This window comes from Rattus rattus, chromosome 1 (genome assembly GCF_011064425.1).
Source record: "Rattus rattus isolate New Zealand chromosome 1, Rrattus_CSIRO_v1, whole genome shotgun sequence".
In the NCBI taxonomy this organism is placed as follows: domain Eukaryota; kingdom Metazoa; phylum Chordata; class Mammalia; order Rodentia; family Muridae; genus Rattus; species Rattus rattus.
In genome coordinates, this window is record NC_046154.1 from 122,963,411 (window position 1) to 122,990,599 (window position 27,189).

At 41.3% G+C, this 27,189-nt stretch overlaps 1 protein-coding gene across 1 annotated transcript; it reads right to left on the reverse strand.

Annotated features, from left to right (window-relative positions):
• Window positions 1-353: 353 nt before the first annotated feature.
• On the reverse strand, window positions 354-23,693 carry Ggh (gamma-glutamyl hydrolase). Its single transcript, XM_032905315.1, has 9 exons — window positions 23,510-23,693; window positions 19,584-19,695; window positions 17,378-17,428; window positions 13,998-14,082; window positions 12,636-12,774; window positions 10,138-10,244; window positions 9,948-10,038; window positions 2,317-2,454; window positions 354-707 (listed from the first exon to the last, which is right to left on the reverse strand). The coding sequence occupies exons 1-9, from the start codon at window positions 23,616-23,618 to the stop codon at window positions 586-588; spliced, it is 954 nt and encodes a 317-aa protein (XP_032761206.1). The 5' UTR covers window positions 23,619-23,693; the 3' UTR covers window positions 354-585.
• Window positions 23,694-27,189: the final 3,496 nt, after the last annotated feature.

Here is a 27,189-nt window from a genome sequence, read left to right on the forward strand (position 1 = left end):
AAATTTACTGGAATATACCAAAAATAAGTGTAAAAATGCTTTTCAATTAATTTACATGGGGAAACGCTCATTTTACAAGCAGTCACTAGAATTTCTTGAGAGTTTAGTTACATGTGACATATAAAAGTGAAATAAACAGACTTTTAATTTCAGTATATTAACTGTGAACCAAAATAAAGTCGAAAGAAAAAATCTACATACCTTTCTACACACACACACACACACACTCCTGACACCCAAATGAAGAAGACATGGGAGACACTGGAGGTATAACTGAAGAAAACTTTGCAAAAATAACTTGGGTACATTAGGGAGAGCTTTTCTTCCTTGAGCCAGTAATCACAAAAGACATATATTTTCAAAAACTTGTATTTTAGAATCTTCAGACCTAAAACACTATGATTTTTTTTTATCTTTTTCATTGTCGGGTTATCAAATCTGATAAAAATAATCATTATTAAGCCATGAATCAGAACCAGGCACACAGCAAAGGCATCTGTGTGGCTTTCTCACACTGCCCTGAGCAGTGTTAGCAATTCAATCACAGAATTATTCAAAGTTGCTCTGTTACCATATTGAAGTCTTTCAGTTAAACAAATAAGCTTGCTGAAATGAAGAAATATTTCCAGTATAAACTGGACAGAACTGGTAAATCAAGGATTCAGTCTCTTCAAGTTCGTTCTCAAAGTGGTGATCATTTTTCAGAGCTGTAAGAGAAAACAATGTTCATTTGTAAAGACTGGTGGGCAAGCTCTCAAGAGACTACTTTATAATCGTTCTTCCTGAGATCAGAATTACTCAGTGGGGAAGCCTGGGCAAGAAGGGAGATGCCTCGCCCACAATGTAACAGTGCCAAAATGAGCACAGTTGCTATTGTTCCAGCAGCTAATTCAGCACTAATTCATTATGATGATGATATAATTATTATGATTCAGTATAAGGCTAAATGTGCACAAAACTTGTTACGGGCCTGGGATGAAACTAGAGAGAGGACATGGATCCATCACAGGAGAAGCACAGCCTAGCGGACGTGCGGACGTGCAGAATTACATGGTGGACTCTCTCCCCAGTACGCCTGCACTGAGGTCGTGGATGAGTTAAGTGGATGCCAGCAGACGAAACAAGGCAGGATTATTCAATCCAGGAAGCCAATGAGAAATCTGTACGTGGGTGAGAATTATCGAGACACAAGTCAAAGTGAGGCCTCTGCTGTTTTGTGTTGGCACACACAGACCCGACTACCGCCACAAAATAAAAGCTGCTGCTGCGGCAAAGGCCGCTCTGCCCACTGCAGCTGCTCACGCCACCCACAGGGAAAATGCTGCTCGGAACCGACACTGCCTATGGGATGGCTCTGCTGTTTAAAACTCATTTCCATTTTCTTCAGGAATCCCTCCACTCAACTATTTATAATCTCAAACACAAACGAAACAGACAGGAGGATGGCGGCTTCCCAATCAGGGCAAGAAGGTAAAAAAAAAAAAAAAAAAAAAAAAAAAATAGGGCGAGCTGGAGCTAAGATAAACACGAGGCTCACCGCGCCTTCAACTAGCCATGCCTCATTAAATGAGGCTCTGTCCCTGTATTCTGCCTCTACCGCTCTCACCGAGTTCCCTCAACTAAGATATAAATACCTACACTCAAACGCTCTCTTCAACCCCAAGAATAAATAGTATGGAAATCTGTGTTGTTGGCACCAAACAGACAGAAGTTCGTAGCTTTTCCCCAGTGTCCCAATGCTACAGACCAATAATTATAAACACACTGTGAGAAAACATAATTCAATTTATATCATTGTCTTAGAAAAATATAATGCGCAGAGGTTGTTGTAATTACATCATTATTCCTGAAAATCAAAATTGAAAGTACTCAAGGAGAAAGAAGAAAGAATTCCACATCCACATTTTTTTTTCCCCAAGACAGGGTTTCTCTTTGAAATAGCCCTAGCTGTCCTGGACTCTCTTCATAGACCAGGCTGGCTTCGAACTCATATAGATCTGCCTGCCTCTACCTTCTGAGTGCTGGGATTAAAGGCATGTACCACCACACTTGACCAGAAACTGCATTCTTTAAATTACTGTTCAAGATTGGCCCACTGGATCATGGATGACTGTTAAATAATTGTTCTGATTTTTCTTGAATATCTACCATCTCAATTTCAAGGATTTACCACAATTTAGTAATTTTCAGTTAAATCTAAAGACCTTTATAGAACATTTATAGAATAAAAAAGTAGACAGGAGCCAAGGCAAGGGTATGCACTTTCCCTCACAAGTCATAATGGGGTGATGAATTAATTATACACTCATATATTACCTTCAGAAATAAAAAATTTTGCTAAGTAAAATGAAGTCTTCACAGCATTGGGTGCATGGGAAATGCCTCGCAGTTTCTTCCACTCAAATGGTGCTTTCTCAGGATGCCACTGGACAGCATATACTGGATACTTATATCCTGGGTGGAGAACATACACCGGTAAGCAAGAAGAATGGTTTATGATGATACTGTCCATCGCTTCATGCCGTGCATGTGTCACATAAAACATGGTACAACTCGTCAAAACTGGAAAAATGGAAAGGTTGTAAATATTCTCTCCCACGAAGAACTGCTCATAGCCGGGTTTAAAATACCCAATAGTGTCTCTCACCCATGTTCATACTCTTAACATTTGAATGTGAGCTCCACTTCCAGGAAATCAGAGTGAAGTTTGGCCTGGGAATACATTCCAGAACAACAGTCAAGTGAGTAGTTTCTGTTGTCTGTAGATCACAGTAGGAACACACCCAAGCCACTGATTTACATCTTCAGGCCCAAGTACACACTAAGTTCATGGCACACATTTCTATAACTGCATTCTGCCTCTCTTCATACCCGGTTTCCTCCCATAATGACTTATGAAGAATGAAAACATCATCTGGGTCTCAGCCTATGGAATGAATGATTTGTGACTTTAGAATAATAATTGCTAAAAAAAAATGTTGACACTTTAAAAAATTTATACTCTTGGTCATTATAATTTAGCTCCTTTTAGAACTCAGATAGTATACATACTGTTAGCTAGATAAATGATTTAATCTCTAGGATTAGATTGAAAAATATAATTCAGTTTAGGGAGAATTATATAAAAGAATGGTCATTCGCTTGCGGACTGGCTAGAACTTAGAAAGTTTAATATATTACTTTTCTATTTTTCTCACATGCTATAAAAATTGCACAATGTTTTAGAAAATTAGATATATATGTCTCTGAAAACTAACAAGTCTATTTTCATTCACATACGTCTCTCCTCATCTTAATAGAAAGCATCCCCACCCCACCCATCAATGTTTTAGAATGGAGACTGTGACTGCTCCCAGAAAGTGCTTGGAGAATACAGGGAGAGAGTACCGTCTTCTCACAACCCACTCACTAGCTTTTCTACTTGGACAGCAGGTTTGCCAGAAGCATGCACTTCATCCCAGCCGTACTGGAGTCCACAGGAAGCAGAGTCAACCACCAAGCAGCTCTAGACACAGAGCTCCTCACCTCCCTCAGCCTCCCTCTCCCTCTCATGCCGCAGCGCTGTCTTTCTTCAGCCTCCGATGGCCCACAGGCAGAAGCATGGCTGAGGATAAAAGTCCTATATAAGGATTTATCTGAATATCAGACACACGCAGACATAAGATGCTAATGTTCAGAAACAAGTCAGGCTTACTCTTTAGAAAACTGTTCTTAAAAGACCAGGGCATTTCTTTACAACTGAGAAATTATAACCGGAATCACTGGTTTAGAACAAGGTCATCAAGAGTGAAAAAAATACATAGGTACAGAGCATCAAGGGTCCATAACACACTTATATGTGCTCCTAACATGTATGTATTTTGTGTGTATATATGTGTATGTGCATATAAATATGTGTATATATATAATTATCAGGCTCTAAAATTTTTACATGATAGCAGTCAAAAAAACCAACAAATAACTGAATGTGCAACTTCCAACCCAATACTGTTGCTTAATTCATTCAAAAATTCCTTATAAAAAGGAAAGTAAGACAACACTCCAGCTCTCAAGACTCCAGCTGAGAGAGAAAGTTGGAGCTTGATCAAATTCAAGCAAAAAAGCAACATCCCCAAGGAACATGAATCAAACATACAAACGGAGGTTAAGATTCTCAAAGATGAGACATGTAGCTTGGGTCTTTCAATGTAGTCGAGATCTCACATGAGGGACATGGGAGGAGAGAGGGGTGACAACCACTGCTCTGTGGAGGGCAGCAAGGGGCCGCACGCATCTCAAAGAACAGTCTGCGGGGATGCAGCAGAGAGCACGGGTTATAGTGATCAGGTAAAGCTAGCCTTGACCTCCAACAGTGAAGAGCTCCTGGATTTTGTTTGGGCAGCACAAACAGATTGGTTTCTCGGTGAGATTCCATGTGTAGCTGGAGGACGACTATATGGGCAGTTAGGAGGGGGCTGGGTAGAGAGAAGAAAGCATACACAAGTTAGACCAGGGCTGAAAGAGTTGCCGTAAGGGTTTTAGAAGTAGATAATGAGGCAGGGAAGCCAACATGGATCACAGGTTTCTACTGCAGGGTGCTTCAGAGGTGGGGACTCGCAACTGGGTACAGAGGTAACCCCACTTCGTCCTGGGTTGACCAGCATTTCTCAATTTCCTGCATAAATATCTCTTCCTACCTCACTAATTTGACCAATGTGCTGTGGTTTAGGAGTGTTCCCCGGACTCGGATGTTGGAAAGTTAATTCCTAAATCATGTTAGTGGTACAGGGAGGTGTAACCTGTGGGAATTCAGATTAGAAGGTTGGAAGGGTGAGTCCATGACAGTGTAAGTGCCTCTGTAAAAAGGAAAACTGACCAAGCATTCCTTTCTGCTTTGTCATGTGACACTCAGTGATGCTATATATAGCCAGAAGCTACTCCCCAGAGGCTAACACTATGTTCAATGACCCATCAACCTCCAGAACACTTAGAGAGATTAATCTTTATTTTTGGGTGATTCAGTCTCTGAGAGTCAGTTACAGCAAGATAAAAGGAACTAGGTCACAGTCTCCAAACATCAATCACTATTCTCACCTTATTTTGGTTCACTGCTCTCTAGGTCTCTGTCCTCTCAGGTTGTTCTCTCCAGTTTCATCAAGAGTCTACCTGACAAAGGAGCAGAAAGTATCTTCCGTCTCTGGGCCCCTTCCTGTTTCTAGTTCATCTTTCTCCTCCGTGAGCCTTTGCTCCTAGATGGTCCCATCTAAGTTTATAGTCATTCAATCATGGATGTTCTGAGAGACAGAACACAAAGGCTGTAAAATGACATCTTTTGGGGATACTGGGGGAATCATTTATTTGAATAAATGTAAAAACAGTATGGTGCCTTACTATCCATCACAAACATTGAAACATTAAGTGTGGCTGATACGTGCAAATCCCCTCTTCTGTGCAGTAACTACTGTAATAAATCATTGATCTCCTTAATGTTTCCCTCAAGTTACCATCGAGAGATTGAAAGATCATAGAAATGAAAACTTCCTGTAACTATGTGGGAGGAAGCACACTGACACACGCCTGTGATCAAGGCCAGGCAAGCTGAAACCGGAAGACTGCTACAGGCTGGAGGCCATCCGTGGATAATGAGTTTCTAGGCTTGCACCACAGAGGGAAATTGTCTCAAAACACAAACAAAATGCGGGATATATTTCGTTATGCTTTTTTGTTGTTGTCTTTTTAACTCAAAATTTTTTTTCAAGTTCATTCAGAATGAGGAACACAGGTACATGCAGTGATTTGAATAGCTGCATAGTATTCAGTTACGTGAGTCATCTCTTGTATTGTGAGGCATATGGGCTGCTTCTAACAGCCTCGCTTTTTGCTAATGGGAGCAATTATATGTACTGTCTAGGTTCACAAAAAGGTTTCATGGAAGTGGTTTTATTAGTACTGCTTTTGTTTTATTTTGGTTTTGGATTTTGAGACAGTCTTACTGTGTATCCCTGATCTAACCAGTCTTAGCCTCTTAAGTATGAAAATTAGGATGTGTGCCACCACATACAGCTTTGCTACGGCATTTTTAAATACTGGACTGCTAGTTAACAGGACTGGACACCATTCAGCTGTACTAAGAAAAGGCAAGGTGCTACAAAGCGTTCTTTCTGTAACTTGGCTACTTGAATGTGCCCACTGCAACTTGTCGCCCTCGGTCTTAGCTTTGTCAGTCCTGATGTAAAGTGGATTCCTTCTTGTGCTTCCATTGCGTTCCCCATTTAGTGACCACTGACAACTTCGCTCACTCCGCCATGTGTATTCATTCTCCATCTAGTCAGAGCGCCTAGCTATTTATAAACGGCTATAATTTAAATCCTTATTACTTCTTCTGAGGTAAACACGGACTGTTTGGAAGCAATATGCCTTATAAATATATTTCTTCTCTCCCCCCTCCTTAATGTAACTTACTAATTCAGCTGAATTCCTCCATCTTTGCAGGTATGAATTATATTTTTTTATGTCTTGAAAACTTCCCTTACCCAAGATCACAGACTTTCTCCTTTACTTCTCTAAGGCCTTTTTTTGGGGGGGGGGGCCTTTAATCCCAGCATCCAGGAAACAGAGGCAGGCGGATCTCTGTTGTAGTAGTGAATATTAAAAATATGATTCCGGGCACCAGGCACCGTGTTACACTACCTCCTGCTACTCTCTGTCTCCATGGCTAGCCCCATGTAGTGGCTCTCTTGCTGCAGACTCTGTTCATATTCCCAGCAACCCGGTAAAATCAAAACTCTTTTCCGTTTTTTAGATTCAATTGATAAGATATAATTGCCCACCTAAACATACAGAGCCCAGTACCATCCATCCCTTAAGAACACTGATAACCTGTAAATACACAGAGCAGAATCTTTACGTCAGCCTCATCGTCCTGCCATGGCTTCTCGGCCTCTCCTCCTCCTCCTCCTCTCTTCGTTCCACTCTCCTCCTCTTCCTTCCAACTTTTCTCCCGCCCATCCTTCCTTCTCATCCAATAACAGAACTCCTTCTATCTTGTACCTGCCTCACCTGTGACATCATCCCACATTTCACCCTTTTTGTCTAATTAAAAAAACCTTTTCTCTCAAATATAAGCTGAGCACAACTATTATTATTATTTTGTAATTAAGAGCATAAAATATACCTAACACCCAGTCCAACACTATATCAGTTAAACAGAACATTTAGTTTTCCATTACAGCTTAAGAAAGGCTTAAAATCTATATTATATCTTGGCTAGCTTGTATACTATCTGATAACTATCTAATAAAATATGAATATTCAGAGTTAAACAGCCTGATAGGCTATGAGACTATAATCAGTCTTCAACCCCGTCAGAAATCTGGGAATGACCAAATATCTATAAACATAGGAAGCCTAACACGGCTTCCAGAACTGAGAGGTTGTAGAGACAAATCTCCGCTAGCACAGTCCTCTATTAGCAGCATGTGAGCGCAAGTCTTCAGCCTTCTGGCCCAAAATCAACTGACAGACTTGAAATGCAGATTTTGAAGGGCAGATCACCCTGCCTTGGCAGAGATTATTAGTTAACTATTCTGCATAATTTGTTCTTTTCTGGACAGTATTAGTCTGCAGATGAAACAGGAAGTTTTGTACAGTGGCTGCCTAGCCACAAAGTATTGCCTCACCTGGAGGTAAAGATGTTCAAATTCTTTGTTAAATCCGCCAAAGGGGAACTGTTAGGAGCAGATATGTCTCAACAAAAGATAAATAACTTTAAATCTCAAATTTTGTGGATTACTGACATTTTTGAAAACTATCTACCTATATAAGACAATCTGTACTGTTGTCTATATATCTTAATATTGTCTTGAAAGTACTCTCACAAAGTCAGCAATGTGTTTGCTATTTGGCCCTTAACTCACATGTGTAATCAACTCAGAAGTTTGTAATGACATCAATAGAAGGACTGGCTCTAAACCTTTTACTTTTAAACTTTTAACAAATAAATTCTATATCAAAGCAAAGATATGATTTTAGCTTAGTTAACAAATGAGATTACGACTGTATAACTCAATCTAGCTAATTCCTCCCTGGTAAATTCCAACCATTTCTAAATTCCTCATAAAAACAACTTTAGAATAACCACTTTCAGCCCCTCAAAGTCCAGGGAATTGGGGCGACGACTCCTCTATAACTTCTTCAAGTTGTACATGGGCGTTGAGATATCCTTGGGGGTAGAGGGTACGAAGAATGAAGCAAATGCTGTATCTAAGGTCTTCTTTACCTTTCCATTTAAGTCTTTTATCCACTCATGTATCTCTTAACATTGAAAAGAAAATTCTCTGCTCCTCTTCTCCTTGGTTCCCAATGCAGTCTGGTACTAGAATGCCTTACATCCGGCTTTCAGATTCCCATCTCTGGGCTACCACATTTGACAGCCACCTAAGACGGATTTGGAATGTTTCCTTTAGATCTCTCTTCTGTGCTAGTTCATTCTCTCTGTGTGTTTTAGGATTAACCTCTCTTTTGAAACTTCATTTGAGCTTAGTATGTAAATTTAGTTCTTTTTAAGTCTCTTTTATACTCCCCCATCCCCAGAGACAGGGTTTCTTTGTATAGCCTGGCTGTCTTAGAACTCAGGAGAGTTCAATCTGCCTGGCTCTACCTCCAGATTACTAGAGGTGTGTGCCACTCTACCTAGACCTTTATTTTCAAATATTCCTTATTACTTTATAACTTAAGAAGATTGAGTTATACAGTCGTATCTCCTACGTATCGTAATTCTTAATAGCTGAAGTTTGTGCAGGGCTAACTGCTGCTTCTCCAAATTCACAGCTGTGACACCTTGCTTCCTTGCATGTTATCTGAGACCTGAACCACTCATATCCCATCAAACGCCATCCCAAGAAATATCATGAAGATGAAGCAGGTAAAGAATGATGCTTGCCCTTTCATAGACAAGTATCCTGATTTGCTACTGCCCTGCACATGTATGCCACTATATACGTGAAACCTTTGTATGCCTATACCAAACATAGGTAAGCATTCAACCTGCCCTCTGTCTACATTCTCGGCTAGGACAATGTAGGCGACACTAGACCACTCTGTCACTATGAGGGCTTAAGACTCACTCACCCCACCATCCTCACACAATGTCCTTAGCAAGTTTAGGCAAGCAATTCTTCTCGAAGTTGCACGGTCAGCATTCCAAGTGTCTTTGGGCTCAACCTTGCATGGCAAGTACAGCCTGTAGTCCCGTTCCATGGTGTCCTTCCCATATGCGGGCTTTCTCTCTCCAACTGGACCCACAATACTGCTGCTTTCCATACCCTCAGAATTTCAGACTTTGATGTGCTTATTCTCTTGTCACCTAGCTAACATATTTAGAAAGACGCTTTCCTCCATCAACCTCACTTTCAGAACGTCTGGAAAAAGTCAAGGCGCTTAATCGGTGATAACTCTAAAAACAGAGTGGTTTTCTCACCCTTCTTTGATCCTCAGGTTTTTTTTTTTTTTTTATTATTAACTTGAGTATTTCTTATATACATTTAGAATGTTATTCCTTTCGGTTTTCGGGCAAACATCCCCTCCCCCTCCCTTCCTTATGGGTGTTCCTCCCACCCCTCCCCCCATTGCTGCCCTCTCCCCAACAGTCTAGTTCACTAGGGGTTCAGTCTTAGCAGGACCCAGGGCTTCCCCTTCCACTGGTGCTCTTACTAGGATATTCATTGCAACCTCAGGTTTCTTCTTCACTATCACTCGGGTTCCCAAAGCTACCCAGGTACGCCTGCACTGATTTGGAATGTGAACAGAATGTGTCTTCTGCCTTCAAAACGAACCCTACTTCTGCCTTTGAGCTCCAAAGTGACATGACGTCACTACCAAGAAGAGACATGACGTCACTAACATGATGTCACTGACGAGAAGAGAGAAGATGAGAAAATTAAGTTCAGTTGCTCTACAGCCGCACGTACCTTCCATGGATGAGATGAACTCAGTCTTGCCATCTGTATTGGTTGTTAATATATTGAAAAACTTCTTTAACTTCTCGTTTTCTGTAAAGTTCTAAAATATAAAAAATGAAACCGAGGGTTCGACTCTGTGGTCATCCTAATTGGATTCATTTCATGAAGAGATGCTGATTGAGTAGTCAGGTGAGCCTACCTTCACAGAGAGGCTCCACTTGTGAAAATTTGCAGTCAGATTTTCTGATGCTAATGAATTCAATAACTCCTCAGGAAGATTCCTGAACATTCTGCTCTGCTTTGAATCTAAAATAATTTAAGAACAGAAAAATGACTTCAGCGTATGAAAAAATAAATAAAAAATCAAGCCCATTAAGTCACTCACCTTTGGCCAAACAGCAGCCATTATTAAGATAATTGATATGAGTAAATGGGGAGCAAAGCATGTTTCCATAGGGATCCATGTGCATGCCTGTAGTCAGGCAAAGGCAGGTCGAACATGGAGACAAATATGCTCCAGATGTAATTACCTCTTTTTAGATTTCTAATAGAATGACCGTACCTCATTCTACATATGTGTTTATTCCCAAATGCTAGTCCCTCCTAGTTAAGAGAATTTGCTCTCTGCAATAAATGACAATGAATGTAGACCCTTGGATTATCCAAGTGATAACACAGACATTTGGATGCTCAACCCTAAAGAGGACATTTGTACCACTGTCCCTAAGGCTCAAGGAACATAGAGGATGAAGAAAAGAATGTAAAAGCTAGAAAATGGAAGAAAGGTCAAATGTTTTTCAAAACCCATGGTCGCACAGAGAGGCCTAGTTAAAATCCATGACCCACAAAGAACAAGTAAAAATAGACATAAATGAAGAAGGTAGAGAGGAGGAATGTTAATGGGAAGAGGGCAAGATGGAGGTAAGAGAGGTGTGAGTGGGAATTAACATACATTATATCCATGTATGACTGACCAAGAATACGTTTAATCAACTGAAGAGACATTAACTATGCCAACTAAGGAGAAAAAGAGCATTAACTAAGTTAAAGAAAATATCTATGTTGCAAACATGTGAAGGGGGCAGTGTTGTTTTGTGGATCACCTCAGAAAGGATTCTGATTACTGGGAGGATTAACCATGGGATTAGAGGGTTCGAAACAGCCCAACCTCTGGGAACGGAAGAGGCCCAGGGGACTGTAGTCAGGTACACAGACTGGAATACCAACAGAGGAATGAAAACACAATTCTGCAGTGTTCAAGGTTCTGATGCTGTCTGCCTCTCAGTCTTGCTAATAGCTTCAGTTAAGTACCTTTAATAACTGCTTTGTTGCAGAAACTGGACTTTTGATACACCGCAACCCCAAAAACCTGACCTAAAATAAATAGTTCTCATATGGTTCTCTCAGTGACTGAGAAAACAAGACTTCTGAAGGTATGGAGTTTCCTATGAATTCTATAAATGATCACTATTCTTCCCTCCCAGAATCCTTAATGAGAGTATCAGTAGTTGGTAGTAGTTAATGAGGATGATCCAGAATTTATATGGAATTTGTTTTAGATTTCTCACAAAGACCGTCTTAAGCCACTGAGATTTCCTGAGTGAAAGAAGTGTATTATGATAATGAGATGACTCATTGTTAACCCTTACATTACCTCAGAATTGGCTGATTGCCAGGAAGACTAATCATGTGATTAGAGGACTTTGAAGCAGCCCAACCTCGGGAAGTGGAAGAGGCACAGGAGACTGAATTCAGCCAGATGAGCAATGACTGAATCACGAGTTACAAGGAAATACCAATAATTCTGAAACTCTAGGAACCCAAGCTCATAGAAGCTTCAAGAGAGTAAACAAATACAAGGGGTTTGTTTGTTTGCTTGCTTGCTTGCTTTTGAGCTCACTGAACTGCTCTAGTGAATTATAAAACATGACAGCCATGTCACATGTATCTGCAGCAGCTAGCAGTAAAGTTGGTGGGACCTGGTGACTTGCCTTCAGCTGTACACAAATACAGTGGCCTCACTGGGCATCACGCCCTTTAATTTGTGAGGTCTTACTAGTTCCTAGTGTTCAGTGCCAAAAATAAAGCTGTAATATAAAATACTTAAGACAGAAACAACATGTGTAGGCAAAGAGAAAACACTGGCATGGTAGCAATAACACTTGCTATTTATAAGCTCTGTATTGGGCTGGAGAGGTGGCTCAGTGGTTAACAGCACCGACTGCTCTTCCAGAGGTCCTGAGTTCAAATCCCAGCAACCACATGGTGGCTCACAACCATCTGTAATGGAATCCGATGCCCTCTTCTGGTGTGTCTGAAGACAGCTACAGTGTACTCATATACAAAATAAAAAAAAAATCACTATAAGCTCTGTATTTAAAGTACTACGCATACAGACTGGAAACCATCTTGATTAAGTCTCAGAAAGTATTTCCAAAGGTAGAAACTTTTATAATGAAAAGCTAAGAGAGACAGAAGACTTCTCCGAGGCTAAAGTGAGAAGAAAGCTAGAACTCAAAACCAGAACTGAATAGATCAAATGCAAATACTATCATTCTCACAAATGATTAACAAAGTGCTCGCTCATAGTTTTTGTCTTCGAGTCACTCAAAGATTAATGGCTATTCCTGTCTTGATATGCAGCATTTACTAATGCTGTTGAAAAATATTTTTGGAAGAGTTGGTGCTTATTCTTACCTCTCGTGAAGTTCAAAGGCAATTTCACTGAGCTGGTGTTTGTGAGTGTTAGTAAGTTGTCGTTACTAACCAGGACGGAAAGCTCCTCAAGTCCCAGGCATGTTCCCCACACAGGAAAATAGTCTCCATTATCAAAACTCTTTGGGAGAATGAAAGAGAAAATCATGTTGATTCAAACTTTAAACACACACAAACACACATACACACACACACACACACACACACACACACACACACACACACACAAAATGTTTGTCATTACTACTACAGTTTTCTTCAGAATTCTCTGGGATTCATTAGTAGGCTACCACTTAATCTGTATTCAGAAAATCTCCCAGGCCGAATGGCACAAGGAGAGTTGTGGGCACACTGTGTCTTGACTCACAGACCCATGAGTTATTTAGTTTAACTATTAAAAGTTATTAAGCAAGTATCTTTAAAAAGTAGTTATCGAGGAAAAAACTTAAGGGAGACAGCAAGATCTGAGTGCCAGCAAACAGTAAACGAAAATTGCTGGCAAGATGTCAGGGGACAAATAGGGACCAAAAAAGCTATGGTGGACTGAGGTGAAACACTGCATAGTAGCTAGCACTGTGCATGTCTAAGGGAGGTGAGCTGAAGTGTTCTGAAGAAGCCACATCTGACCGGAAGAGTCTGACTGACTAGAACTTTGTGCCCATTAAGTGACATCATGCTATATAGAGAGAGACTGAATTATCTCGAGCTATCGTCAGTCTGTTTTAATAGCTGTTTATTACCAACCTCTGTGGTAATAAAGGTCGTCTGTCTGACCTGACATATTTATCAATACGAGATACAAGTTTTCATATGCATCGGATCACTGAGTGTAGCAGACTCCTGGCTTCCCTCAACCCTAAAACACTAGCACCTGAATTTCACATAAGAGGTCTGTCCACTCTACTGTAGTGTGTCACGTGACGGTCTCGTCCACTTGGTAAAGTATTTTTGAGACGTCCTTTTGTTCTGTGACTCATGTCGTCCACTTTGGCTCAGACTAAAAGCTCACTAGCAATCACTGTGTCTGGTGTCAGTGGGCGGCCGAGAGGAGGAGGCTGGATGGAGAGCTGAGAAGAGACTTAGCCTCATAGGAACGATGCTCCGGGCATAACAGGCCAGAGGTAGGCACTGGCTTTGCTAAGCTCTCGGGGTGTGCTCCACATCACGAATCCCCAAAGTACATGAAACACAAGACAACAGGTGGGTGGACACTTGACTCTAGGAGAGCAGGTGTCTGGCTAGTAATAAGGCCGGAGTAAAGCAATGCTGAACACTTGACAAAAAGAGAAATGACTTTATGGAGAAAGACGAGCCTATCTGCAGTGAGCAACAGGAGATATTTACCTCTAGAGCCTTGGTGAAAAATATTTTGGCCACACGGGAATAACCTGAATGTGTTAGGTTAGCACCCCCTCCAGGCAAGAGGACTCTGAAACAAAATCAGATAAGATGCACTTTCCCCCACTCACCAAGTAAATAAACATTCTTCACTTAAGTTGGAGATATATATATATACATACATACATATATATACATATTCATGTATACATATATAATATTCTTAATTCTAGGCATTCAGAAACTACTGCGTTAAGAAGTCTGCACACATTCTCTTAAAACTTCTTCAATAAAAGTTTGTCACAAGCTCACTGAAGGAAATATAACACAAACAAATCAAAGGCAAAAGGTGGGGAGGGGAAGAAGGACCAAAGAGTATGAAGAGACAAAACTCCTGGTGTAGTTGGCTTTGAATTAAGGTGATCAGTAAGGTGAACTCATTGTAAATATACACTTATTTTAACTCCAATATAGCATATGAAACTAAAAAGCACATAATAATCATAATTTTTTCTATTAGAATTAAATATCTACAAGATATCTCCACAGTCTTGATATTTCTTCAGTAATAAACACAGTATTAGGAATTCTAAAAATCAACAGGATTATCATTCTAGAAAAGTCTTGAAAGAGTCACAAATATTACGTTCTCTTTCATTCTACCCAAAAAAGATGAAACTGAGGGGGTAATTTTTGGGGTAATTTTTTACCATGTTTTTATATTATATTTTTGGAGTAATGTTAAATATTTAAGCTCTTTAACACATCTTGAAATAAGTAAGGATATTCAAAAGTAACCTGGCTTCTCTGGCCAACAAAGGTTGGACTTTTAAACATAAAAAACTTCCAAAAATATTTAAATGAGTTTGCCATATTATCCTGAGAACAGTTTATTCTTTAATTTTAATTTTGTGTCTCTGTGTGTGTGTGTGTGTGTGTGTGTGTGTGTGTGTGTGTGTGTGAGAGAGAGAGAGAGAGAGAGAGAGAGAGAGAGAGAGAGAGAGAGAAAGAGAACACACACATGATCTCATTTCCCATGCATATGGAGATGGAACTCAATTCACCATGCTCATGTGACAAGATGCGCTCATGCACATCTTAAGCTATCTTACCAGCCAGAGACTGTTTTTCATTTAAGGAATACACCGTGACTCTTCTATGAATGGAAAAGGTTTAAATATCTGTCTGCTAAAACAGCTACCACACACTACAGCAGAAAACCATGTGTGACTGAAGGAGACCAATTAACAGGTCTCTCCCCAGTTAACTCAGTATTTTAAAAGCCTCTGACCGAGTCTGGTTTATGGAGTCCTACAGTTCTTTTCCACAGTAAAGTGGACTAATCCCAGAAGACAAGGCTCCCTTAGGTCATACATCATCCGGTAGTGTTCTCCCATAAAACAGCTTCACTGGACCTCAGTGAAGGTATTACTGTACTTTCTTTTTTCCTGTTTCCTTCAGAAACAATAAATTCCATTCAGAAACAATAAATTCCACCCCCACCCCCGATTTTTGTCAGTTCAAAGTCCGGCCTTCAGAGTCTGGGCTGTGGAGAGAGTGCCAGTGTCTGAGAGGAGGTCAGTGTGGGGACGTACATAGGTGGAAAAGATTCATAATCTGGTCACTGTAAGAGTCATTGCTGGTTTGTCTCTATGACGACACACTGGGCATCTAGACAAGCTGCCCCCACCTATTCATACACAGGTCAGTGTGTGATTCCCCAATAGTGGAAGTACCACTGGGAGAAGCTCAGAGGGATGAAGTATTTCAAAACACAGATTTGAAGTGTTCTTTGATTATTTACCTTCACCTTTACCAAATATTTTGAACCTGCTAGGTGTGGTTGACCAAATATCACGAGAAATAGTTACTAATCCAAACAGAACCAACAGCAAGTCATTTTTTGAACATCACTGCTTTCTACCCCACTTCCAATCAAAAGTAGTGATGACCAACATCTGTTGTGCTGATAATAGAAACACCGGCAAGCAGCAGCTTTGTTAACACTGTTAACACAAGAGCCATGTTTCAAAACAGCATCTGCAAACACCTTCGGTTTGCAATCCCTGCATAAAGGTCTATTAAACACCCATACTTATTCCACTGAACTAATTCTCGTCTCCACCTTCACCTTCAGGGCCACCTCAACAGTTTGGGACTTTCTGAACAATGCCTATGTTTATGTCCAAGTCTATTCATGAATCTATACAAATATCTATATGGTAAATTTTCAAGTTCCCAGTCAAAGAGTATGCGTCTTTCTAATTTCAATAACCACTGATTCACACTAACATCCAAGGTGAGAAGGCTTGTTTCTTCTCCCCTCTGTACAGAGTATTAGCAAGTTTTCTCACTTCTGCCAACTTGATTCTTGATTTCTAGAGTTAATTTTAAGTTAAGAGCAATAAAGGGCACTTTCATGTGATTTCCAATCTTGTTTTCTGCTCTAACTACTAACATATTTTATGGGAAAGCAGAGAAGAAGTTGTTTTCTAAGTTTGATTCAAATTACCTCTGAAAGATAAACAATCTGTAACTTCAGACCTAGGGCTTAGAAATTTCAAAATATTTAAACAAATAATAAATATTTAATTTCAAATTTATTAAACAGAGATTAGGTTAAAAATAGCAAGGCTATCACATAGCAATTACATACTTCCTCTCTTGCTTCCCGTTGCGTACTAGAACTTAATTTAGAAAGAGCCTTACATGTACAACAATGCCAAGCAACCAGAGCTTCCAGGGACTAAGCCACTACCCAAAAGACTATACATGGACTGACCCTGGACTCTGACCTCATAGGTAGCAATGAATATCCTAGTAAGAGCACCAGTGGAAGGAAGCCCTGGGTCCCTGCTAAGACTGAACCCCAGTGAACTAGACTGTCGGGGGAGGCGGCAATGGGGGAGGGTGGGGAGGGAACACCCATAAGGAAGGGGGGAGGAAGGGATGTTTGCCCGGAAACCGGAAAGGGAATAACACTGAAATGTACATAAGAAATACTCAAGTTAATAAAAAAAAAAAAAAAAAAAAAAAAAAAAGAGCCTTACACACACCATGCTTGACCACTGAGCTACACTCCCAGCTCTACTTTTCCTTTTCTTTCTTGGCTGGTGAACTTCTGCTCTCTTCCCTCCACCTCATAAGGACCTGGAACTGTAGTACAGGCTTGAACCCCCACATCTTGCCCTGCCTCCCACTCTTTACGGGAGTTTTACATCTCCCTCCAAAACATTTCAACAAATGCACTTGGAAAATTATTATCACACAACCTTTAAGAACACTCTATAGAAACACAGAATACTTGTATGCAAATTTTGCAAGACTTTGATATGTGCACACGAACACATTGTATTAAGACTTGATGCCAGGTCAAGCCTACTTACCCATTAATAGATCTAAAAAGTGTTTCATACTGTGCATCACTAAGGTCGGGCCTGAAAACAAGAAAACAAATTTTACAAGAAACCAGTCCTGAAGCCTAAAGAAATAGTTAACATTTAATAGAAGCCGCCACATTAGTTTTTAAACATTAAATGAAAACTAAGTTGTTTGCGGTACTGAATATTGAACCCAAAACTTTGCATACACAGGGCAAGTGCTTCAAAACTTCTGTCTAAATATCAGACAATTTTGCATCTCTATCTTAGAGGTATTCTTGTTAAGCTATGAAAATCACAAAATTATACCATGTGTGGCTAATCAGAAAGGTAAATGTGTTTTTCAGGAATTGAATGAAATTTAATATTTTAAATTAGATGCTAATATACCAAATGGTGGACAATAGCATTATCTGTTAGCCAAGAAACCTATAAATATTCCCCTGTTTTATATAAAGACAAAAAAATGTAAAGCTCTGTGGGGCTGGAGAGATAGTTTGGCAGTTCACAGTTCTTGCTGCCCATCCAGAGACATCAAGTGTGGTTGTCCCCACATCAGCTCCGGGAGATCGTACACGCTCTTGGGGCCTCTGTGGGCACTGGCACAACAGAGAAACTTTCATCTTCTTGACAGCTTTACTATCAAACCCGTCTTACCCACAGGCAACTTAGAAAAATGGAAACACATGAATGGACACCAAATCCCAACATCTCATCCCTTCCAACCAGTGGCGAAAGTCTGACTATTGCTCCTAGAATCTAGAACAAGGCAGGCCTAAGGACAAACTACTCACAGACCATGGGGACTGGCTCGATGCTCTAAAGCATCCTTGATCAAGCACCTGTACAAGACTCCTAGGTACTGCCATGTTCCTGAAGGTTTTACGTCTTTTCCCCAGAGAAAATCCAAAGGAGCTAATCCATGACAACTGTCCACAACCTTTAAATCACACTGCGATGTCTGTGAAAGTGGGTGTGAAATACAGCAGCAGCTCTCCAACACCGAGCAGCTTTTTAGTTCTGTAAAACAACAGCAAGGCGCTCTCTCTCTCTCTCTCTCTCTCTCTCTCTCCCCCCTCCCTCTCTCTCTCTCCCCCTCTCTCGCTCTTGCTCTCTCTCTCCCTCCATAGACACCTCCATGAAACTGACAGTCATTAGTAGAATATACTCCATTTCTGCCCCAGGAAAAAGATAAGCAGACATAGGTTGATTCAGAATATGCCTCCTGTTGTTGCTAAGTGAGCTGTAATTCCTAGCCCTTGCCTAGTTCTGGCAGTGAGCTTCTCTGACTCTCCTCTAAGTCCCAGAAAGCTCTGAAATCCACGTAGACTGTTCAGAAATTCATATAATCTTCTTTTGGGCTCAGCTATAGAGCAGTTGGAGAGACAGCTATAGAGTGATCAGCACGGCAGGTGACTTGGCCTCAGAATAGTAAGGTGAAATGGAAGTACGTGTTCTCGGCATTCCTGCCAATCTAAGCTCTTCCCCACGACCAGGATCAGATGCACACCAAAAAGCTCTGAGCCAGTTTACTAAGTAGTACCATTTGTGACTGTATGCTTTACACCTCTCCCTATTAGTACGCAAGCCAAAAGCACCAAGTTCTGAGGAAGAAGACATGTGTTGTGTCCCAAAGAGCTAGTTACGAGTGGTCGTGAGCTGCCCTGCAGAGGTTCAGGGAGTCAAACTTCGATCCTGTGGAAGAACACCAAGTGCACGTAACCACTGAGCCATGTATCTAACCCCAAATTTAACACATTTAAAACTGCAATACCTATCATTTACACTGTAACACCACAGGCGTTACTGACGAGCTTTTCCTAGATGTGAGAGCGTATTTACAGCAATCTTCTAAAAAAATCTCCCTTACTCCTTGAGAGTTCCCTCATGCTAATACTAGGTGGAAAGCTAGCTAAATTGGAGACTTAGTTAAGATTTTTATGGTGTCTGTGAGAAGTGTGTTTTGTGGGGTAAAGGAAGCCATAATATTTTTCTTAATGCTAATAGACATATAGAATACTATCGATGACATCACAGAAACACAGAGAGTTTCATAAACAATTTAGTGGGAGACAGCAGGCTCTAGGTTTGTGGCCGAAATCAGATGCAAAAACATTACTTTCAACGACAGAATCATAGGAAAGAAGAAGGCATTAATTTTAGAGACAAAAGACCGATCTGTATGTCGCCGGTGAGAACCACTCAAGCATACCTTATGGGCACGACTCTTGCACCTGCAGACTCTATAAACTTCACATAGGACGCAGCAATGTAGAATCTTCCCAACTTCGTCATGTTCCCATAACATTCTTGCATTATTATTCCTACATTTAAAAAAAAAAGCTTTAGTTTCAAGCAAATTCTTTCTTACTCAAAACTGAATCATGGCACAGTACAAATGTCACTAGTTTCTCGATGTACATACCTACAGCTCCTGCAAGCCTGCCCACGGTTGTTGGGAAAGTAGTGATGATCTGAGTTTCTTACCACACCATTGTTGTGCTTAATCAGGGGCTTCTACCCTGCCTTTGATTATTCAGTTCCAGGATAAAAGACACATTCGACCTTTAATTTATAATAAGCCTTTATCAGCACAAATGCTGGGAAAATATGTTCCCTCTATGCTAATAGAATCGACTTTGCTGTTGATAACCCTGAATTATTACTTACTATGTTTCATTTGGGCTGCTCTTAACTCCATGGCTCCAGTGGCCATGATTTTATGATTCTCACCACATGGAGTCTTCTCCTCTCTCCGCCTTCCTCTCCTCTTTCCCCTGAGTTTCACCTCCAATCCCAAGCTTAGGAACCCCAAGCCTCATCTATCCCAATCTGCCCAGCTATGGGCTATAGGCATCTTTATAAGGAATAACTGGGAGCACAAGGTCACTTAGTGCCACTTAGGTCTACATGCAGACTCTCTGTCTCTGGAGGCCAATATTTAGCACTACAATACAATCAGTATCAGACCCACCTACTATATACAATGAATATCTAAAAAGCTCCCAATGTAAATTTATAATAACCCCAACATTTTTCATTCAACCTTAAGACTATTCATACACAATTCACTAAATGTATAGGAGGCAAATCCCTTTCCCCACAAAGCCACAGTTGTATCCTTGTCAGCAGAGCCACAGTATAAACAACTTTGATACCTATCTTACTAATAACCTCATAATCGAAGCAACCGGCGTTCTCCAAACCCACCCCAGAATATTAAAGGTCTCTTTCCTTCCTAAAGGAAGCCTTCTACTCTAATGTTTCCACAGAAATAAGGCTGACCCCACCGTCATTCATCCCTCATCCATTCAATACTGTCTGCAATATGGCTCTACCTTCTAAGCTTTAATGCTAGGGGGTGGGAGAGGAAAGAAGTAGAGACAAAGAATGGAGATTTATTTTTAGGGCCAATTATGATGGCTGGTGCTTGTGTTAAGAAGTCAGTGAAATAAGTGTTCCATTTACAATGTGTCTTAAACGGGGTGGGGACTCTCTCTGGGAAGGTAGAACAGGCCTGCAGAGAGGTGGAACAAGTTTTCCCTGGGAAGGTGTGATACGACACTTAATCAAAGGCATCAGTGAGCTGAGGCAGTGAACCACACGCCCGTATCCTAAAGCAGAGTCATCCAGAGCAAAGGGAACAGTACCATGCAAAGGTCATGAGCCGGCCTGTCCCTCTGCAAGAAGTCTACCAGACTGGCGACACGTAAGAGAGAACAAGAAGGCGACAGTTAATGGAACAAAGAATTAGACACGAAGGGGCCAGCATGTTCCTTACATACCTCAGTGGTTCTACATTGGCTCCGTGACTTCATGTGCTGCCCACTCGTCTCTGATCTCCTCTTACCAATGAAACCCAGATCGAGCACACCACTGACATGAGACACTCATCGAAGCACGTCAGCATATGCAAAGCCTTAGGTCCACCCCAAAGTAAACCAACAAGGAAACTCTCATGTCTGCTCACTGACTACCTGTCCCCCTGTGAGTTAGGAAATCACTTTAACTGTGTCAGTGGGACACAACTCCTGGCATCCATATTAATCACATCTGTATTCTGGGCTTCTTACAATAACTGCCATGAATCTCTACTGAATATCAAATGTCAAAATGTATCTAGTAAGAATGTTTCTCTTCCCTCTGTCAGATAAGATGGGCTTCACAATTGGAAAATGAAATTCAGTCAAGAATAGAAGAACGCTATCATAGGAAAGAGTGGTGTGAGATAGGAGAGGAGGTGCCCCAAGGAAGGCATGTAGAATCATGTAAACATAAGTGCCTGCAACACTAAATTCATTCCACAACCACACCACAGCCCATTCATTTTTTCTCTCGCTCCTAGGCAAAGAGCTCAGCCTGTATGCCCTGGTCTCAACATGTGCTCTCAAACGGTGGCTTTTACACTTTCGGGTACTTCATGACTTCTGTGTCTTCCTTGTCTTTGAACGCTTTGTGCTTCCTACAGTAACAGCATATCCATATTATGTGCTCCATCGACTATATTATCTTAATCGACTGGGGATGTGGCTTCACCATGGCTTAGCAGTAGGTAAAGGCACTTGCTGCTGAGTCTGAGGACCTGAGTTATATCCCCAGGACCCCTGTAGAGAAAGATAACTGACTCCTGAAGTTGCCTTTTGACCTCTGTAAGTGTAAGTAAGAAGCATGCACATAAATGTGCAAATGTACACACACACACACACACACACTATAAGTATAAAAGAAAAACATAACTAAAAGCATACTTTTTTCTTTCGTCATATGCAACTTAGAGTTGCCTAAATTCTAAAAAACAAAATTTTCTGTTATCTTTTCATTTTTTTTTCTATTTCCTAGATCCACAAATGCAATTCACTACATATGTTACATGACTCAACTTGAAGACTCTAACCGTCAATGGAAACACCTTTGGAAGAAGGGTTCCAAATATTCGTAAGCCACCCATTTGAAAGCCAGACCACTCCTGAATACGTAAAACAAGTTTCTAGGTTCTGTTTACTGTTCAACTTCAAGGAAGAAAAAGTAAGATAAATGTCAAATTCTAACATAGGTCTATCCATAAATTTCTTTTGTCAAATTTTAACTATAGGCTGATTTCTCTTTGGTAGCTTTCAAATGTCTGACATGAATATGCCAAACAGAAACAATTTCACGCTTCGGTTGAGATAAAATGGATATTCAAGTCCTTAGAGTCAATGTTGTCACTTGGTGCTAAAAATGGCAAAGTCCACGACACACTTTAGTTTCTTACCTCGTGTGTGTGTGTGTGTGTGTGTGTGTGTGTGTGTGTGTGTGTGTGTGTGTGTGTGTGTGTGTGTGTGTGTTGTATCTGCAAGTAAGTCCTCCGGCAATGAAATGTAAATTTAATCCGTGTGCAGAATTTCTGGGATTGGAAAGGCAGGGAAAAAGTTCGGAACACAAGTCAGGAAAAGAACCCATCGCTGAAGTCTGACTGAATCCTCTCACCAGCTAACACACTCAAGAGTAAATTAACCATTTTTTCCAGGTCTTTCTTCCTTCTCTTCTGTTTTCTAGGAGTTTCGTTGGAAACATGATTTACAGTAAAAGACACACACAAACCCCTCGCCCAAAGCTAGTAGCTCCTGGCTTTTATCTTATCCAAGGCACCTCTGCAGCCTCCCTATAATCGTAATTATTATTATGGAATAAGAGAACAGGAATAGAGAGTGAGATCCTCTAATAACTTCTTGAACTATGAAATTGATCATTAGGTCAGCCGAGGTGGAGTCTTCTCTGAGAAGCCCACAGCATGCTTTCTCCTCTGCTTCATAACTTGAGCTCTTCTCTTCCTACTTTTGATAAATCCCAACTCGGTTTCACACTCACTGTCCTTAAAATTCTTTTCCGAAGGGAAACCTCACATCGTGGGATTGCCACAACTGCGGTTCCTAAAAATTACAAGACTGCCTCTGGCTGCTTTGGGTGCCTGCCAGGTTGTAGCAAGGAGCTGAGCCTTCATCAGATCCCGATCTCGCAAATGCAGAGATCTTAGAAGGAAATCGGCACAAGGTCCCTTTGAAGAGAAGCGCTCCACGAGCATCGTGGGTCTGCACGCTTGCAAAACAGAGCGCCTCTCGGACTATGGTCCTCAACACCTGACCCAAGTCTCCTTACCGATGATGGGACGCTTGGAGCCGCGCTCATAGGATCCGGACAGCCCGGGGCTTGCAAGCCCGCACAGCAGCAAACCCCACGCGCACAGCAGGCGGCCCAGGCTTGCCATCGCGTTCACGATCGCTATCCGGCCTCCGGCCGCCACTTAAAAGGGTTCTGCGGCGCGGCGCGGCGCGCGCGCGGCTGCCCGGCGGGGGCGCGGTCCCACGGTCCGGCAGCCTGGGCTGTGCTCCGAGCTCGAGGGCGCGCAAGGCCACACCGCTCAGGCCTCTGGGAAATGTAGTCCGCGCGTGCGCGTGCGGCGGTCGCAGGGCCGGGACCTGGTCGGGGGCGGGGGCGGGCTCAGGGAACCGCCCCATCGCCCTGCGCGCGACCCGGCAACCTGCGGCCTCGCGAGTGGCACGCGTCCGAGGGCCGCTGTGGAGACAGTGGAGACGCGGCAGGTTTATACCCTCCGCCCTCCGAATGCTCCCTGTGAACTCTTATATTGCCTGATGAGGTCACCTACACCGAGTAGAGACGACCAGCTTGGGACCTGGGGGCGAGCTCTGGTCCCACTTGGGCCTGTGTGGTAACCAAGCAGCAAGACCCACAAGGTTCTAGAAGTTACTAGAGAACTGTCCTGCCTAAAAGCATAGGTTTTTCTAGCTCTGATATCCTGACCCCATTCAATGTTAGGACAGGAGGTGACTTCCGAAAGACATACCACTGATATGGTATGGGGGCACGCGGATATCTGGAGGGAGTAAAAGGCACAGAGGACATCTTAAAGTATTTGTGTCCCTTTCCTTTAGATCCCTGTCAACGGAAGGAACTGATTCCTGAGACCTAGTACAAAAAGGCAAGACCAGGCCACACTTAAAGGATACAAGATCCTTGATTAGCTTCGCTATTAGCACCAATTCGTGAAAACCAGTAGTATCTTGTAAAATGATGACAAAATTAATAGCTAAGCAGTTACAACCTCAGGTTGACTAATGTATTTTGGATGTTCGGTTACTTGAATTCATAGCCCGCAGCACAAGGTAAGTTTCTTCCTACCAAGGATCAACTAAACGCCAGGTTAAAATAGAAAAGCTGTTGAAGATGGAAACGTTCTTTGAATGGTGTTATTTGTATAAGAGATAGACAATTTAGAAAAAATAATGCAGAATGTGACTTGTGGAAAAAACAGTGATAAGGTTCTGTCATTCGTCAAGAAGTGCAATACATTGCGTAGTTTAGTAAGACTACTGGAGATGGGTGTGGTGAGAGATATTGAGAAAATGCCAAGCAAGAATGAGCCTGAGTTGATAAGGATCTATTGCAAACAGGCATCTCAGCGCTGGAGCACAGATGGAGGAAAGGATGGAAATTATTTATTACTCACAAAAATAAACTCCAGATGGAGAAAAGATGTAAATGGGAAAGAGGAAATAATAAACTTCGGTAGGAAAATATAAATGTATATGTGTATTCGTAACTCTGATGGTCAGATGTTTTTATAAGACATAAAGTTTTATGAACACCATAAAATGTTTTAAAAAATCAAATATTAATGAAAAATGGATGGATTCAGCTGTGTTAAATTTTAATGATTCTGATAGATTGTCAATTATTTTTAACTATTTGAGAAAGCTATTAGGTAATATCTGGAGGTGGAAAGTCACATACTCTGTAATCTACCACTTCTCAAAGTGGAAATACGTGCCTTCTACATGGTCTCACTAAACTAGGTCATGGGGACTCCACCCTCATAAATAGATGGATGCTATCTCACTGGTATAGGTCAGGTCTGACAGGGGTGCAGTTTCCTTAGAAGGGGGTTGTTGTACATGGAACGAGACTAAACCCTTTTGGTTCTCTTGCTTCCTTTTGTACCATATGAACTCTCCTACTCTCCCACTCCATAGGTGACAGCATTGGCCATGAAACTAGCACCAGAGACCAACAAATGCTAGTGCCTGTTAGAACAGAAACCTAAGAAGCCTGATCCCATAGCCTAAAGAAATCAGACCATGCACCTCTCTCCTTGGGACAAAATTCAAGCAATAATACTAACAGTAATCAGTAATCTGTGTTGTTGATGATCTGTACATGACTCTTCCATGCACTTTGTCACTTATCCCAAACTAAATCAAGTGATATAAAACTTCTTACCATCCATCGAAATTTATTTAAAAAAAAACAAACAAACAGGTATCTTGGTGTACACCTCTATTCTGGCACTAGAGAGGCAGGTAGGTGGATCTCTATGAATTCGAGGCTAGCAGAAGTTACACAATCAAATGATATATGGATGCGTGTATGTGTGTGTGTATGTGTATGTAAGTATAAAAGGCATATATTTTCCTGGGTTCAGTGGATTTCTCTGAAATCTCCTCTGGCCTCCCCTGTCGTCATATCTTAATAGCACCGCTTCCCCTAACTTTAAGCTATCACTCCTGAAGCACTTGCCCAGGAATTAAAGGGAATCCTCTCACTTTGTGGCCCTCTTATGCTCTCATTTGGTGACTTGCCTGGAACTTAGAGAGATCTATCCTCCTCCTAAGTGCCAGGATTAAAAGCATATGCCACCATTTCTGGCTCCCTGGTTGCTGGAGGATAGGCCTGGCAGTGAGTTCAGGATTCCAAGGAGAAGATGTGGGCTCAACAACTACTGTAAAACAGGAACCCACTCACAGGCACTTGGTGGATGAAGCAAGGCTCCACCAACTTTATTCTTTCTCCTATAGCCTATATCCCCCAGCAAAATCTTTCTAGCAGTATAAAAGTCACAATGTGGTTACATTCTATTTTTCTTTAAGTGAGTGATTACAATAAATATAAGGAAGAAAACAGTGTATTCCCCAATATCCTTACATGATTACACATTTTGCATATTGCAGGTGAAAAACCAGTTATTCCCAGTGACCCACATAGATTCCTGTCTAAGTAATTTGTTACAGATTAACACAGTGTAAGCAAGCAAGGTATTTTTTTTTTCACAGCCAGTTCCCTTACTGGAAGGCTGTATTTTGCAGTTACAAAGAAAGAATAATCATTTTATTATCTCAAAAATTATTCTTATAAAAAAAAGTCCTAAAAGAATCACAGATCTAAAGTTTTCTATGTAAAGACCCCAACGGTTTCTACACTACACTCAGAGTGCACACCTACTCACCAACATTTCTTTATTAAATCATATCGGGATGCCAGGGGCAAAAATTGGTACAAGAAATTACTCATCCCCTTTGATCATCAATCCATGTTAAGCAAGAGAGGCACATCATCTAATAATAACCTAATAATGACCTGACTGCCATTGTTCTTGTTGCCTGACTTCAAGGAGTCTCTTGCTTAACTATCAGGAACGTGCCTTTCTGAACTTTAAATTGTTCTCCAGCAAAATTATTCCACTAACAAAAACATCTTAACATAATTTTCCTAACAATATATATCTCCAAATTCTTTCTAAGGTCGTGGTTGAATCATTAATTTGCTCCAGTATCAATACTTGGAAAAAATCAACCACTGTTATAACTGCTAGTAACAATCCCCAGTGATCGGCTAGAAATGCCTTTAGAGTTTTCATACAACTGATAGATCATGAGAGACATGGTGACCTCAAGGTCAGTAAGCAGAGTGGTACTCTGTAACAACATGAAGTCCTCAGTGCCCACAGTCCTCAGGGCTCTGCCTCTCCCAAGGCACACCCATCA

Excerpts from the sequence above, each read along its gene's own strand:
- Ggh (XM_032905315.1), bottom strand. The coding sequence starts at position 23,618 with ATGGCAAGCCTGGGCCGCCTGCTGTGCGCGTGGGGTTTGCTGCTGTGC. Across the intron at positions 14,083-17,377 it reads CTTTTTAGATCTATTAATGG|AGTCCTCTTGCCTGGAGGGG; the intron begins GTAAGTAGGCTT and ends ATTTTGTTTCAG. Across the intron at positions 10,039-10,137 it reads AGTGGAGCCTCTCTGTGAAG|AACTTTACAGAAAACGAGAA; the intron begins GTAGGCTCACCT and ends TTTATATTTTAG.